We start from the raw sequence: 15,086 nt of genomic DNA on the forward strand, positions 1-15,086 counted from the left end.
GTATGTAATCTGTATCACAGCAGGCAGAAACTCAGTATGTAATCTGTGTCACAGCAGGCAGAAACTCAGTATGTAATCTGTGTCACAGCAGGCAGAAACTGAGTATGTAATCTGTGTCACAGCAGGCAGAAACTCAGTATGTAATCTGTGTCACAGCAGGCAGAAACTCAGTATGTAATCTGTGTCACAGCAGGCAGGAACTCAGTATGTAATCTGTGTCACAGCAGGCAGAAACTCAGTATGTAATCTGTGTCACAGCAGGCAGAAACTCAGTATGTAATCTGTGTCACAGCAGGCAGAAACTCAAAGGCAGAAACTCAGTATATATTCTGTGTCACAGCAGGCAGAAACTCAGTATGTAATCTGTGTCACAGCAGGCAGAAACTCAGTATGTAATCTGTGTCACAGCAGGCAGAAACTCAGTATGTAATCTGTGTCACAGCAGGCAGAAACTCAGTATGTAATCTGTGTCACAGCAGGCAGAAACTCAGTGTGTAATCTGTGTCACAGCAGGCAGAAACTCAGTATGTAATCTGTGTCACAGCAGGCAGAAACTCAGTATGTAATCTGTGTCACAGCAGGCAGAAACTCAGTATGTAATCTGTGTCACAGCAGGCAGAAACTCAGTATGTAATCTGTGTCACAGCAGGCAGAAACTCAGTATGTAATCTGTGTCACAGCAGGCAGAAACTCAGTATGTAATCTGTGTCACAGCAGGCAGAAACTCAGTGTGTAATCTGTGTCACAGCAGGCAGAAACTCAGTATGTAATCTGTGTCACAGCAGGCAGAAACTCAGTATGTAATCTGTGTCACAGCAGGCAGAAACTCAGTGTGTAATCTGTGTCACAGCAGACAGCAACTGTATTCTCCCACCCTCAAGAAAACCAAGTCGATATATACCACAAAACAATGGTTCACGGTGGCAGCTCATGGGTCTCCCAGTACTGTCTGACTGCAACCCGAACCTGTCTGAGTGACTGATGGCCTCGGTAATGGTGGAAGAGAAAACACCTTTAGATGGGATCTTTCTCAGCATGGACCACCTTCAACTCAACCATTTCTTAATAAGTCAACAGTCGTGGCAATAAAGATTTTATTGTGACCACGAAAACGACACAAGATCTTGACAAGCATTACATATCACTCTGGTATTTTTCACTTTTTTCATTTGTGTCAAAATGTACATTCTTTTATCATGTATACACCTACAGTAGCACACAATGAAACTAGATGGCACATCTTTACATATCGTAAAGAAGTTTCAAATACAGTACATATACAACGAAGAAAACATGTATATATTTTTTTGAGGGCTCAGTCAATGCAAATGCAGATCTAAAAGGCAATTCTCCACAACTGTTACAATAAGTGTTCCAAAAGCATCCAAATCCAACATCCACCAGAGTCCAACCATTCAATAACACCTGCTTGGAGACACCATCCCATCATGTGTTTATGCTGTACATAGCTCAGAGCAGCCATCGGAAAGAAAATAGACCTTTTCGGAAGATAGGCCTTTATTTTCCTTTTTTCTATTTTTGAAATTAAATTCATCCCAGCATAATAGTTCCTGAAAGTGTGCAGCACTGAATGAAGGAGCCTCCACCCCTCTGCTCTCCTCTCTCCGAGATGTAACAGAGCTGGCTTCCTGTGGACTGAACAGTAGCACTGTAGACGGAGAGAATGTGCTTATAAAATGGCATCCGATTACTTAGAAAGTGGGCAGAGGCTTAGCATCTAGGACGCCTCGCACCCTTGCACGCCTTTTCCCCATATTCTAAATGTCCAATGTAAGTGCACAACTTTTGCCCAGGGCCCATAGGGGTCTAAGTGTACTATACTGGGAATAGTGTGCCATCTAAAAACAGCTAAGGTTCTGTAAATGCCCTCCACAGATAGATGAGCCCATCACTGACTGAACACCAGCCACAGGCCATTGTCTGTGTCTCTCCTGAGTTCTCTCCCTCCTGAGGGACTAAACAGCAGCATCAGACTGAATCAGTACATGAAGCACTATCAGCTCTTACAGCTGGTGGGTCCTGTGCTTTGAATGGACTGGAGGGAGCAGTTCTGAACTGGGGGAGGTAGAGGGGGACACTCCTCATCCCTACCACCGACCCCTCGTCACTGTACTCACTAAACATAGAGTCCTGACTCCCGAGCAAAGGGATGGACTCAACGGACGAGCCCCCTCTCCCCAGAACCATCACCTCTTTGAGAAGCATAGCCCTTGTGTCTTCCTCCTCCTCCTCCTCCTCCTCCTTCTCACTCTCCTCCTGACAGTCCATCCCCAGGTAGTACAGGTCCTTCTCCTCAATTACCTCTATCCCCCCATCCCTCTCTCCTCCCAGGGCCTCATCCTCCTGCTCTGAAGTCTCGGAAAACTCCTCGACAGAGTTGTAAGAGCAGGAACGCCGTGGGTCCAGGTCCGACTCTCCGGCTCCGGAATGGGAGATCTCCAGCTCCCACAGGCCTCCGGGGAAGGAGCCCGAGATGTCGGAGTTGTTGCCTGAGAAGTTGCCCTCGTCGCTGGAACTGCTGAGGCTGCCCTCTTGCTTGTAGAGGTGGTGGGGGTTGTCAGAGAGAAGCACTGTGGCGTAGGTCACTGACGGCTGGGCTGAGCTCTCCAAACTCCTGGGGAGATCTGGGAGTTGGAGGCTCTCCTCCTCCTCTGGGAGCCCAGGCACCTCTGAGTCCACACAGAGAGCTGGGGAGGAGGCTGGGATCAGATCCTTGTCTGAGCCTGACGTAGGTGGCCCAGTCTTCTCCATGATGGTGGCCTGGGAGATGGTCTCTGAGACGAGGAGTAGTGGCCAGGCTGGTAGGCCCTCTGGGTGGCAGAACAACTGCTCCATAGTGTCAGCCTGGACAAGAAGATAGGAGGAGAGTTAGGACTACAGCAAGGTGAACAAGCCTATTGATTAGATATTACTTTTTCAATACGGTGGAAAGCTGTCCTACACAGCACATGCATTTTTTGGTCTCTATGGTCTCTCACTGTTTTAGTAGCCTGCTATATCTTTAAGTGTTTTTTCATGGCTAAGTGTGTGTGGAGTAGGATTCCTGTACACCTCACCTTCCCGAAGTCAATCCCCTGAGCCCAAGAACAGTTGTTGGGGTTGGGAACATCTTTCCACATAAACTTCTTCATGCTGGGATTCAGACAGAATAGAATTTAACAACAAGGTATGGAGCCTTTGTCTCCAATCCAACACTCTCACTCATATACATTTACAAAGCGTAGTGTGTTTGTGTACGGATGTGTGCTTTGGTGTAGCTAGGACTGAGGGCAGCATGTGTATGTGAAGTGAGCGCCTAACTCACTCACTCTCACCCCCTTTCTCCCTCGTTCTCAGAACACATTCAGCCAATCACCATAGTAATTGAGCCCTGAGGACATTCTGTACATTGTTGAAATGTCACGTATAATCGAATTCCATTCCTAATCAATGTGTCTGACTGTGTTCCTCAGATCAATAACTACCTGGAATCACCATTTTTGTCTTAACTACCTGCACAGAGGCAAAAAACATTGATCCTCTCTTTCTAATGTCAGACACAGTCCAAAAGTACTTTCTGTAAATACACCACTGGTACAGAACAGAACAGAACACACCACTGGTATAGAATAGAACAGAACACACCACAGGTATAGAACAGAACAGAACACACCACTGGTATAGAATAGAACAGAACACACCACAGGTATAGAACAGAACAGAACACACCACTGGTATAGAACAGAACACACCACAGGTATAGAACAGAACAGAACACACCACTGGTATAGAATAGAACAGAACACACCACAGGTATAGAACAGAACAGAACACACCACTGGTATAGAACAGAACACACCACTGGTATAGAACAGAACACACCACACCACTGGTATAGAACAGAACACACCACAGGTATAGAACACACCACTGGTATAGAACAGAACACACCACTGGTATAGAACACACCACTGGTATAGAACAGAACACACCACTGGTATAGAACAGAACACACCACAGGTATAGAACAGAACACACCACACCACTGGTATAGAACAGAACACACCACACCACTGGTATAGAACACACCACACCACAGGTATAGAACAGAACACACCACAGGTATAGAACAGAACACACCACTGGTATAGAACAGAACACACCACACCACAGGTATAGAACAGAACACACCACACCACAGGTATAGAACAGAACACACCACTGGTATAGAACAGAACACACCACAGGTATAGAACAGAACACACCACAGGTATAGAACAGAACACACCACAGGTATAGAACAGAACACACCACAGGTATAGAACAGAACACACCACACCACAGGTATAGAACAGAACACACCACAGGTATAGAACAGAACACACCACAGGTATAGAACAGAACACACCACAGGTATAGAACAGAACACACCACAGGTATAGAACAGAACACACCACAGGTATAGAACAGAACACACCACAGGTATAGAACACAACACACCACTGGTATAGAACAGAACACACCACACCACAGGTATAGAATAGAACACACCACACCACAGGTATAGAACAGAACACACCACACCACAGGTATAGAACAGAACACACCACACCACAGGTATAGAACAGAACACACCACAGGTATAGAACAGAACACACCACAGGTATAGAACAGAACACACCACAGGTATAGAACAGAACACACCACAGGTATAGAACAGAACACACCACAGGTATAGAACAGAACACACCACAGGTATAGAACAGAACACACCACAGGTATAGAACAGAACACACCACAGGTATAGAACAGAACACACCACTGGTATAGAACAGAACACACCACACCACAGGTATAGAACAGAACACACCACACCACAGGTATAGAACAGAACACACCACTGGTATAGAACAGAACACACCACTGGTATAGAACAGAACACACCACTGGTATAGAACAGAACACACCACTGGTATAGAACAGAACACACCACTGGTATAGAACAGAACACACCACTGGTATAGAACAGAACACACCACTGGTATAGAACAGAACACACCACTGGTATAGAACAGAACACACCACTGGTATAGAACAGAACACACCACTGGTATAGAACAGAACACACCACTGGTATAGAACAGAACACACCACTGGTATAGAACAGAACACACCACTGGTATAGAACAGAACACACCACTGGTATAGAACAGAACACACCACTGGTATAGAACAGAACACACCACTGGTATAGAACAGAACACACCACTGGTATAGAACAGAACACACCACTGGTATAGAACAGAACACACCACTGGTATAGAACAGAACACACCACTGGTATAGAACAGAATGCAACACTGCTATTGAATAGAATGCAACACTGCTATTGAATGTCTACAACTGAGCAAAAATCTGTTAGCAGTATATACAGTTCATTGTCAAATGATTAAACTTTAAATTATATTGAATAATGATGTGAAATATAATCTTACTGGTTTTGGGATATGACCAGGGTGACAAAGAGGACAATGGAGAGGAAGGCGATGATCATCAGAAGCATGTAGGCAGCAGGCCCAGCATCACTCCCCCTAAAGACTGGAGGACAGGACAACACCCTGTGTAAGTCTATCAGTCAATCAATCAATCCACATTGGATCATATTCCTATTGACAAGATGGCACCAGAGATCAACCACATTTTTTTGTGTTCATTTCTTTGCGTTGTTTGTAACTTGTTTTTCAACATATTTTGTACATAATGTTTCTGCTTACCGTCTCTTATGACCGAAAATAACTTCTGGGCATCAGAACTGCGATTACTCACCACGGACTGGCAGAATACTTTTTTTCCTTTAATGAGTCCGATGTGAATGATATACTGCTTCCCGGGAACAGGCCCAGATCCCCGTCATTTGTGTGAAGAGAAGGCGGAGAAAAAGGGGCTAGAGGGCGGGCTGCCTTCTGAGAATTCGTAGCCAATCTAATAAACCCCCACTTCCTTCCATTCTGATAGCAAACGTGCAATCTTTGGAAAATGAAATCTACAGCGAACCATTAAACAGGCAAAGTGTCAACACAGGACTAAGATCGAATCGTACTACACCAGCTCTGACACTCGTTGGATGTGGCAGGGCTTGCAAACTGTTACAGACTACAAAGGGAAGCACGAGAGCTGCCCAGTGACACAAGCCAACCAGACGAGCTAAAGTACTTCTGTGCTCGCTTCGAGGCAAATAACACTGAAACATGCATGAGAGCACCAGCTGTTCCGGAAGACTGTGATCACGCACTCTGCAGCTGATGTGAGTAAGACCTTTAGACAGGTCAACATTCACAAGGCCGCAGGGCCAGATGGATTACCAGGATGTGTACTGCGAGCATGCGCTGACAAACTGGCAGGTGTCTTCACTGACATTTTCAACCTCTCCCTGTCTGAGTCTGTAATACCAACATATTTTAAGCAGACCACCAGAGTCCCTGTGCCCAAGAACACTAATGTACCCTGCCTAAATGACTACCGACACGTAGCACTCACGTCTGTAGCCATGAAGTGCTTTGAAAGGCTGGTCATGGCTCACATCAACACTATTATCCCAGAAACCCTAGACACACTACAATTTGCATACCGCCCTAACCGATCCACAGATGATGCAATCTCTATTGCACTCCACACTGCCCTTTCCCACATGGACAAAAGAAACACCTATGTGAGAATGCTATTCATTAACTACAGCTCAGCATACAACACCATAGTGCCCTCAAAGCTCATCAATAAGCTAAGGACTAAACACCTCCCTCTGCAACTGGATTCTGGACTTCCTGGCGGGCCGCCCCCAGGTGGTGAGGGTAGGTAAGAACACATCCGCCATTCTGATCCTCAATTCAGGGGTGCGTGCTCAATCCCCTCCTGTACTCCCTTTTCACTCATGACTGCACGGCCAGGCACGACTCAAACACCATCATTAAGTTTGCCAATGACACAACAGTAGTAGGCCTGATCACCGACAAGACAGCGTATAGGGAGGAGGTCAGAGACCTGGCCGTGTGGTGCCAGGACAACAACCTCTCCCTCAACATGATCAAGACAAAGGAGATGATTGTGGATTATAGGAAAAAGAGGACCGAGCATGCCCCCCTCCCCATTCTCATCAACGGGGTTGTAGTGGACCAGGTTGAGAGCTTCAAGTTCCTTGGTGTCAACATCACCCACAAACTAACATGGTCCAAGCACACCATGAGTCGTGAAGCAGGCACGACAAAACCTATTCCCCCTCAGGAGACTGAAAAGATGGATCCTCAGATCCTCAAAAGGTTCTACAGCTGCACCATCGAGAGCATCTAGACTGGTTACATCACCAGGCGCCTGCTCGCATTCGACCACAAGACACTACAGAGGGTAGTGCATAAGGCCCAGTACATCACTGGGACCAAGCTTCCTGCCATCCAGGACCTGGCATATGAAGGAAGACCCTAAAAATTGTCAAAGACTCCAGCCACCCTAGTCGTAGACGGTTCTCTCTGCTACCGCACGGCAAGCGGTACCGGAGCGCCAATTCTAGGTCCAAGAGGCTTCTAAACAGCTTCCAACTCAAGCCATAAGACTCCTGAACATCTAATCAAATGGATACCCGGACTATTTGCATTGCACCCACCCTCTTTTATACCGCTGCTACTCTCTGTTATCATCTCTGCATAGTCACTTTAATAACTCAACCTACATGTACATATTACCTCAACTAACCAGTGCCCCCGCACATGGACTCTGTACCAGTACCCCCCTGTGTATAGTCTCGATATTGTTATTTTACTGCTGCTCTTTAATTACTTGTTACTTTTATTTCTTATTCTCACTCATATTTTTTTAAAACTGCATTGTGGTTTAGAGGCTCATAAGTAACCTGTTGTATTCGGTGCATGTGACTAATAACATTTGATTTGATGCCAATACATAACCTTAGAGGAACTGTGTTAAAACACTCTACTAGAATTGGCACTAAATTTAACATATGACTTACATTATAGATGCATGCATTTCAGTACTTTAATATACAAAATATACACAATCCATACTCATATGTCAAATACATAGGCTGCGTTTACACAGTCAGCCCAATTTTGATCATTTGTCCAATTATTGTAGAAAGATCTGATTGGTCAAAAGATCCAAATTGGGCTACCAGTGTAAATGCGGCCATTGAGACACATTTTTGGCCTGTTGTATTGTATGTTCCTATCTTGAGGGAGGGCTTACCTTTAGTATACACTGGCTCTCCTTCTCCATCCGCGAACACTGGATACAAAATAAACTCGTACTCATCAGTTTCATAGAAATGACCTGGGAAATATAGTCAGAGGACAGAGAGCGGTTCAGATTAAAACAGATGGAACCATATAGTCACAGAGAACAGAGGCTCAGATTAGAATAGATTGAACCATATATAGTAACAGAGTAAAGAGAGGCAGTTTAGAACAGATTCAACCATGTCTATAAAAACTCACTAGAGGGCGCCAGAAGCTCACAGCCAACAACCTCTCAAACTGGAACTCCAAACGAATCGAAGTGCCACAGTTTGACCTAGACTTGAAGTGCCACTCTTGGACCTAGACTTGCTGTGCGGTGGTAGAGAGAACAGTCTTTGACTAGGGTGGCTGGTGTCTTAACATTTGTAGGGCCTTCCTCTGACACCACCTGGTATAGAGGTCCTGGATAGCAGAAAGCTTGGCCGCAGTGATATACTGCACCATACACACTACCCTCTGTAGCACCTTGTGGTCAGATGTCAAGCAGTTTCCATACCAAGCGGTGATGCAACCAGTCAGGATGCTCTCGATGTTGCAGCTGTAGAACTTTTGAGGATCTGAGGTTCCATGCCAAATCTTTTCAGTCTCCTGAGGGTGAATAGGCATTGTCGTGCCCTCTTCACGACTGTATTGGTGCGTTTGGACCTTGATAGTTTGTTAGTGATGTGGACGCAAAGGAACTTGAAGTGAATGGGGGTATGCTCAGCCCCACTTTTCCTGTTGTCCACAATCAGCTCTTTTGTCTTGCTTACATTGAGGGAGAGGTTGTTGTCCTGGCACCACACAGCCAGGTCTCTGACCTCCTCCCTATAGGCTGTCTCGTTGTTGTTGGTGATCAGGCCTACCACCGTTGTGTCGTCAGCAAACTCAATGATGGTGTTGGAGTCGTGCTTAGCCATAAGGTCATGGGTGAATAGGGAGTACAAGAGGGGACTATTTTTAATTTTATTTCACCTTTATTTAACCAGGTAGGCTCGTTGAGAACAAGTTCTCATTTACAACTGTGAACTGGCCAAGATAAAGCAAAGCAGTGCAACACAAACAACAACAGAGTTACACATGGAATAAAAAAGCTAAGAACGTACCCGAGGGCTCCCACGTTGAGGATCAGAGTGGCAGATGTTTTGTTGCCTACCCTGACCACCGGGGGGAGGCCCGTCAGGAAGTCCAGAATCCAGTGGCAGAGGGAGGTGTTTAGTTGCAGGGTCCTTAGCTTAGTGATGAGTTTTGTGGGCACAATGGTGTTGAACACTGACCTGTAGTGAACGAACGGCATTCTCACATAGGTGTTTATTTTGTCCAGGTGGGAAAGGGCAGTGTGGAGTACAATAGAGTTGGCATCATCTGTGGATCTGTTGGGGCGGTATGCATATTATAGAGAGTCTAGGGTTTCTGGGATGATGGTGTTGATGTGTGCCATGACAAGCCTTTCAAAGCACTTCATGGCTACAGACGTGAGTGCTACGGGTCAGTAGTCATGTAGACAGGCTACCTTGGGGATCTTAGGAACCGGGACTATGGTGGTCTGCTTGAAAATGTAGGTATTACAAACTCGGTCAGGGAAAGGTTGAAAATGTCAGTGAAGACACTTGCCAGTTGGCCAGCACATGCTCTGAGTATGCATCCTAGTAATCTGTCTGAATGTTGACCTGTTTAAAGGTCTTGCTCACATCGGCTACGGAGAGTGTGATCACACAGTCATCCGGAACAGCTGGTGCTCTCATGCATGGTTTAGTGGGGCTTGCCTTGAAGCGAGCATAGAAGGCATTTAGCTCGTCTGGTAGGCATGAGTCACTGGGCTGCTCACGGCTGGGTTTCCCTTTTTAATCCGTAGTAGTTTGCAAGCCCTGCCACATCCGATGAGCGTGAGAGACGGTAAAAGTAGGATTCGATCTTAGTTATGTATTGACGCTTTGCCTGTTTGATGGTTCGTCGGAGGGCACAGGGCAATTTCTTATTAGGGATTTTCTTGTCTAGCTCCTTGAAAGCGGCACCTCTAGCCTTTAGGTCAGTGCAGATGTTGCCTGTAATCCCCAGCTTCTGGTAGGGATATGTACGGTCACTTTAGGAATGATGTTATCGATGCATTTATTGATGAAGCCAGTGACTGATGTGGTATACTCCTTAATGCCATCGGATGAATCCCGGAACACATTCTGTAGAAGCAAAACAGTCCTGTAGCTTAGCATCCACATCATCAGACCACTTCCGTATTGAAAGAGTCATTGGTACTTCCTGCTTTAGTTTTTGCTTGAAAGCAGGAATCAGGAGGATAGAATTATGGTCAGATTTGTCAAATGGAGGGTGAGGGAGAGCTTTGTATGCTTCTCTGTTTGTGAAGTAAAGTTGGACCAGAGTTTATCCTCTGGTTGCACATGTGACATGCTGGTAAAAATGAGGTAAAACAGATAAGTTTCCCTGCATTAAAGTCCCCGGCCACTAGGAGCACCGCTTCTGGGTGTGCATACTCTATATTGCTTATGGCCGTATGTTGAGTGTGTTGAGTGTGTTGAGTGTTGTCTTAGTGCCTGCATCGGTTTGTGGTGGTAAATATTGATGGAAACTCTCTTGGTAAATAGTTTATCATGAGGTACTCTACCTCAGACATACAAAACCGAAACTTCCTTAATATTAGAGATTGCGCATGAGCTGTTGTTGACAACAGGACACAGACCACCACCCCTCATCTTACCGGAGGTAGCTGTTATCTTGCTGATGCACGGAAAACACAGCCAACTGTATATTATCCATTTCCTCGTTCAAACACGACTCGGTGAAACATAATATATTACAGTTCTAATGTCCAGCTGATAAGATGGTCTTGAACAGATCTCTACCAGTTTATTCTCCAGTGATTGCACGTTCGCCAGTAGGACGGATGGTAAAGGAGGATTATCCAGTAGTCGACAAATTCTCACAAAGCACCCTGATCTGCGCCCGCTGTATCGGCGTCTCCTCTTTATGCGAATGACAGGGATTTGTGCCTGGTTCGAGAGGAGCCGTACATTTTTGGCCTTCAATTTGTTAAAGAAAGAGAATGAAAGAGAGAGAGAGAAAGAAAGAATGAGAGGGGAAATGAGACGGCAAGGTACAACAGGAAGTAAATGTACATACCATATAGGTAGAGGAGCTTGTCAGTAGGGGGAAACCTGGTCCACCTCTCCCTGCTCTCTGGGGTCTGGTCCGGCCTGTCCTGGTGGTTCTGACCCGACCACTCTACGACCAGGGACAACGGTACACTGCAGTTGGGCTGCAGAGACCACAACAGGACCACACAACTACTGTTCACATGGGACGCACTGAACGAACGCACACACTGACCTGGAGAGGGAGGGGCAGAAAAGGGAGGACGAGAGAAAGTGGGGGAAGGAAAGGACGAGAGGGAGAAATAAAAATTAAGTTTATATTTTCTCTTCATGAAAAAACGGTTGGCTGGCATGCCCTCACGCGTCTGAGCGGTCGGCTGTGAATGCCCTCACCCGCTAGTACACTTATGATGACTGTGATTTGAGTTCTGATCCTCTACTGGATGTCCAGTAGGAACAATGCCGATACTCCTCCTTTTTCTCTTCTAAGGAAGAGGGATAAATGCCCTCGAAGCCGGTGGTTGGAGGATATATTGGCACGGTTTGCCAGCCCACGACTTTCTCGGGCCTAACAATTCCCATGCCAATATATCCTCCAACCACCGGCTTTGAGGACATTATCACTTTTATCCAACGGGTTACCAACATATTCAAATAATGATCTACATATTTTCATTAAAAACATTTTTTTTATTAATTCATTCGTAGTATTTCATCATTCCACAAGATATCGTCCCGACACAAATCTAGAGACAGTGCATCTAAATAAGAACAAAATAATGACTATTGTAAAGTGACTGTTCTACTGGATGTCATAAGGTGAATGCACCAATTTGTAAGTCGCTCTGGATAAGAGCGTCTGCTAAATGACTTAAATGTTAAATGCTGTATCTATGGACGTGACCCATCCTTTTTGTTCTGTAGCTATAGACGCAAACCAGATGTTCGTTCTAAATGCTCCTTTGCCATACTGACGGGCAATGTTCTAATCCCTTGCTTGCTAGCTAGCCAACTACGGCTAATTTACAGTCACGTCAAAAAGTGCAGCCAGAGTAACAGCAAAGTAGCAGCATTTGCATTTGTTTAAGCTGTTTTCTAGTTTGATTTATTTGGATACATCCATAACAATGATCTTATGATGTGTGACTTTGCCTGGCAGAGAAAATGTTCTCTCATCAGGACACTGTTCAGACAAAAGAAAGAATCTATGACATTCATTTCAGCTGATTTTAATAAATGAAACCATACATTTTCTTTGTTACCCACTCCAGCTGACATAGCTATAGCTACTGATTGTATGTACCATTTATCTGTACATTCTCCTGGATTGTGCATTGGTTGAAATATCCATCTCAGTCTGTGCTACTACTTCTGCTGCCTTGCTTCAGCCTTTAAGGTGTTGATGGTGCTACAGTGTTCACTTTGTTTTCGGCCAGGATGTTGCTCCAGAGTTTACTGTCGGTTAGTGACGGACGCTAGTAGCTATGGAGCGAACCTTCGCACCCATGTCCACTCACTGACAATCTCCCTCACTTCTAAACGAGCATTGGCCAGTTTCTGGACTGTCGTTGACCTGATGCTGTGATTAGTGTATGAAGTTGTTCCAGCTGCCCTACAGATCTTGGGTAAAAGTGCTGCCAGATACTTCACGCCCATCGGCTCTGACGTGTACCAGATCGAGTCCCCGATACAGTCTACTCTCCTTAGGTGGAGATAAAATGCAAGGGCGTTCTCCGGGCATTTCGATAGATATTGCCCTGGCTGCCCAAACATGAATCCCCTCTTGGACTCCCTGCCCCTCTCCCTTAGGTGCAAATGATTCTTTGTGGCCTTGTTATATGCGAGAGTGGCGTGTCTGAGTGAGTGAGAATGCATTGTTTTAATATTGTTGCCTAATTACGAGTGAAACTTGTAAAAAAAAACACAAACAGGCTATGAACAACATACCTTAGACCGTTCTCATCTGTTTTTACGAGGAATGAGTTGGGCTTGCCAGAAATACATGATTAGAGGTGGTAAATTCGGTGTCCTTCATATGGCACCAGCTGCGACCAGTGGGTGGATCATTTAGAAACCGGTTGAGCTCACTACGGAGTGCCAGGTAGCTACATATGCTGTATTGCTCCCCCTTCCCATTTCGTACATATGTTGGAGAAGGATGTTAAACTCTTCCTTAGTGACAGTTGTCGTGTCTTTGGCTATGTCGGATTAAGTGATATGACATGCTATTCTATAAAATAATTTCTCCGTAATTAATATTACCTGATTGAGCTAATCATGTAAATGTAATTAACTAGAGAGTCAGGGCACCACAAAATAATATTTATAGAGCTGTTATCTTCTGAATAAACTCTTGAAGACCTAGTAATATTTTACATCAATAGCAGTCAATATTAATCGTCATCTTAATTCAGTCTCATCTGAAAGTTGTAAATTATTTTAACTGCACGAACCCAGGCTAACAAGTTGAATCAGCAATACAAAATTGGGTTTAATTATTTATTTACTAAGTACCTAACTAATCACACAGCATTACACATACACATAATTAAATCATAACTTGATTACAAATTACGTCATAAAGGAAAACGTCCCTAGCGGGCGGAACAGATATGACAGCTGGTTACACAAAAGAAAAGGGCTGGGTTTGAGTGAAAGAGCGGGAAGACTGAGGGACAAAGGGCGAAGCTGTGCTATCGTAAATACAGTATCTTATGCATTCTAAATTACCGCCCATTTGGAAAAGAAAAATGCAATATTTACTCTGAGCTGCGCTTCGGTAGGTTGGTGGCAGATGGAAATTGGATACGTTGTAGTAACGTCGTTGTGTGGTAGACGGGATACTCTGTCTGTTCCTTCCTAACCTGCGCTTGCAGCTGCTGTTGCTAACTCAACGGCTAGGAAGTATCACTTCTGTAGTGAATAAGAGTTCAAAGTTCATACCATTCTCAACCAAAGCTCATGCTGATGTTGGCTTCGTTCTGTAGTTATTATCTGAACCATTCTGACATCGAACCGTCCTCACACCCTCAGAACAGGAGGTTATATTGTCATCGAGGCTTTATATAGGAAGGGAGAGGAGGGCGTGTTTGAAAAGTTTTACAGCCCATGTCCCTTCACAGGGGCGGGCCACTGATTGAGCAGAGCCCTACCTTATGAAAACCCAAATCTCACATTTTAGAAGCTAAAATCACATTTCATCCCATCACGAATAATTTAATATTCAAACATTTAAATTAAACAACAATTCCATGTGAATCTGATAACTCTGATGTGTAGACCTTCCACTGTAGAGTTTATGTCATCGTATCATTGATGAGAATGTCTCAGATGACAACCGAACTGACATCATATTCATTAAGTACCAAAGCATATGTTCAATTGGTCGGATTACCAGAATATAGTTCATTTCCCCCCACCTTCTGATGTTCCCAGAATCTCTATGTTAACCAAGGGGTTTGCAAATGTAACATCAGTAGGGTAGAGAGAGGAAAAAGGGGCAAAGAGGAATTTATGACTGTCATAAACCTACCCCCAGGCCAACATCATGACACAGTTTTGAAGTCAACAATTGTTTAATTCTCTGCAAGTCAACCCTTGAAGCAACGCACAGCCCAGTTTGTATTCTTAACAATACAGTATCCCCCAAATCTGCATGCCTGGGGATTATTACCATCTCTTTTCCCCATTCATCCAT

The 15,086-nt window shown here is 44.8% G+C and overlaps 1 protein-coding gene across 2 annotated transcripts in view; it reads right to left on the bottom strand.

The window, feature by feature from the left end:
• Positions 1–1,080: 1,080 nt before the first annotated feature.
• Positions 1,081–15,086, bottom strand: part of LOC118393706 (leptin receptor) — a 53,254-nt gene continuing 39,248 nt past the window's right edge. For both annotated transcript variants that reach the window (XM_052462360.1, XM_052462349.1), the window contains 5 exons: positions 11,418–11,624; positions 8,254–8,337; positions 5,496–5,598; positions 3,078–3,153; positions 1,081–2,865 (listed from right to left, as the gene is read on the bottom strand). In XM_052462360.1, coding sequence (XP_052318320.1) covers positions 1,990–2,865; positions 3,078–3,153; positions 5,496–5,598; positions 8,254–8,337; positions 11,418–11,624 — 1,346 coding nt within the window. In that variant the 3' untranslated portion in view covers positions 1,081–1,989. The remainder of the gene's footprint in view (positions 2,866–3,077; positions 3,154–5,495; positions 5,599–8,253; positions 8,338–11,417; positions 11,625–15,086) is intronic.

This window comes from Oncorhynchus keta, chromosome 1, assembly GCF_023373465.1.
Source record: "Oncorhynchus keta strain PuntledgeMale-10-30-2019 chromosome 1, Oket_V2, whole genome shotgun sequence".
In the NCBI taxonomy this organism is placed as follows: Eukaryota; Metazoa; Chordata; class Actinopteri; order Salmoniformes; family Salmonidae; genus Oncorhynchus; species Oncorhynchus keta.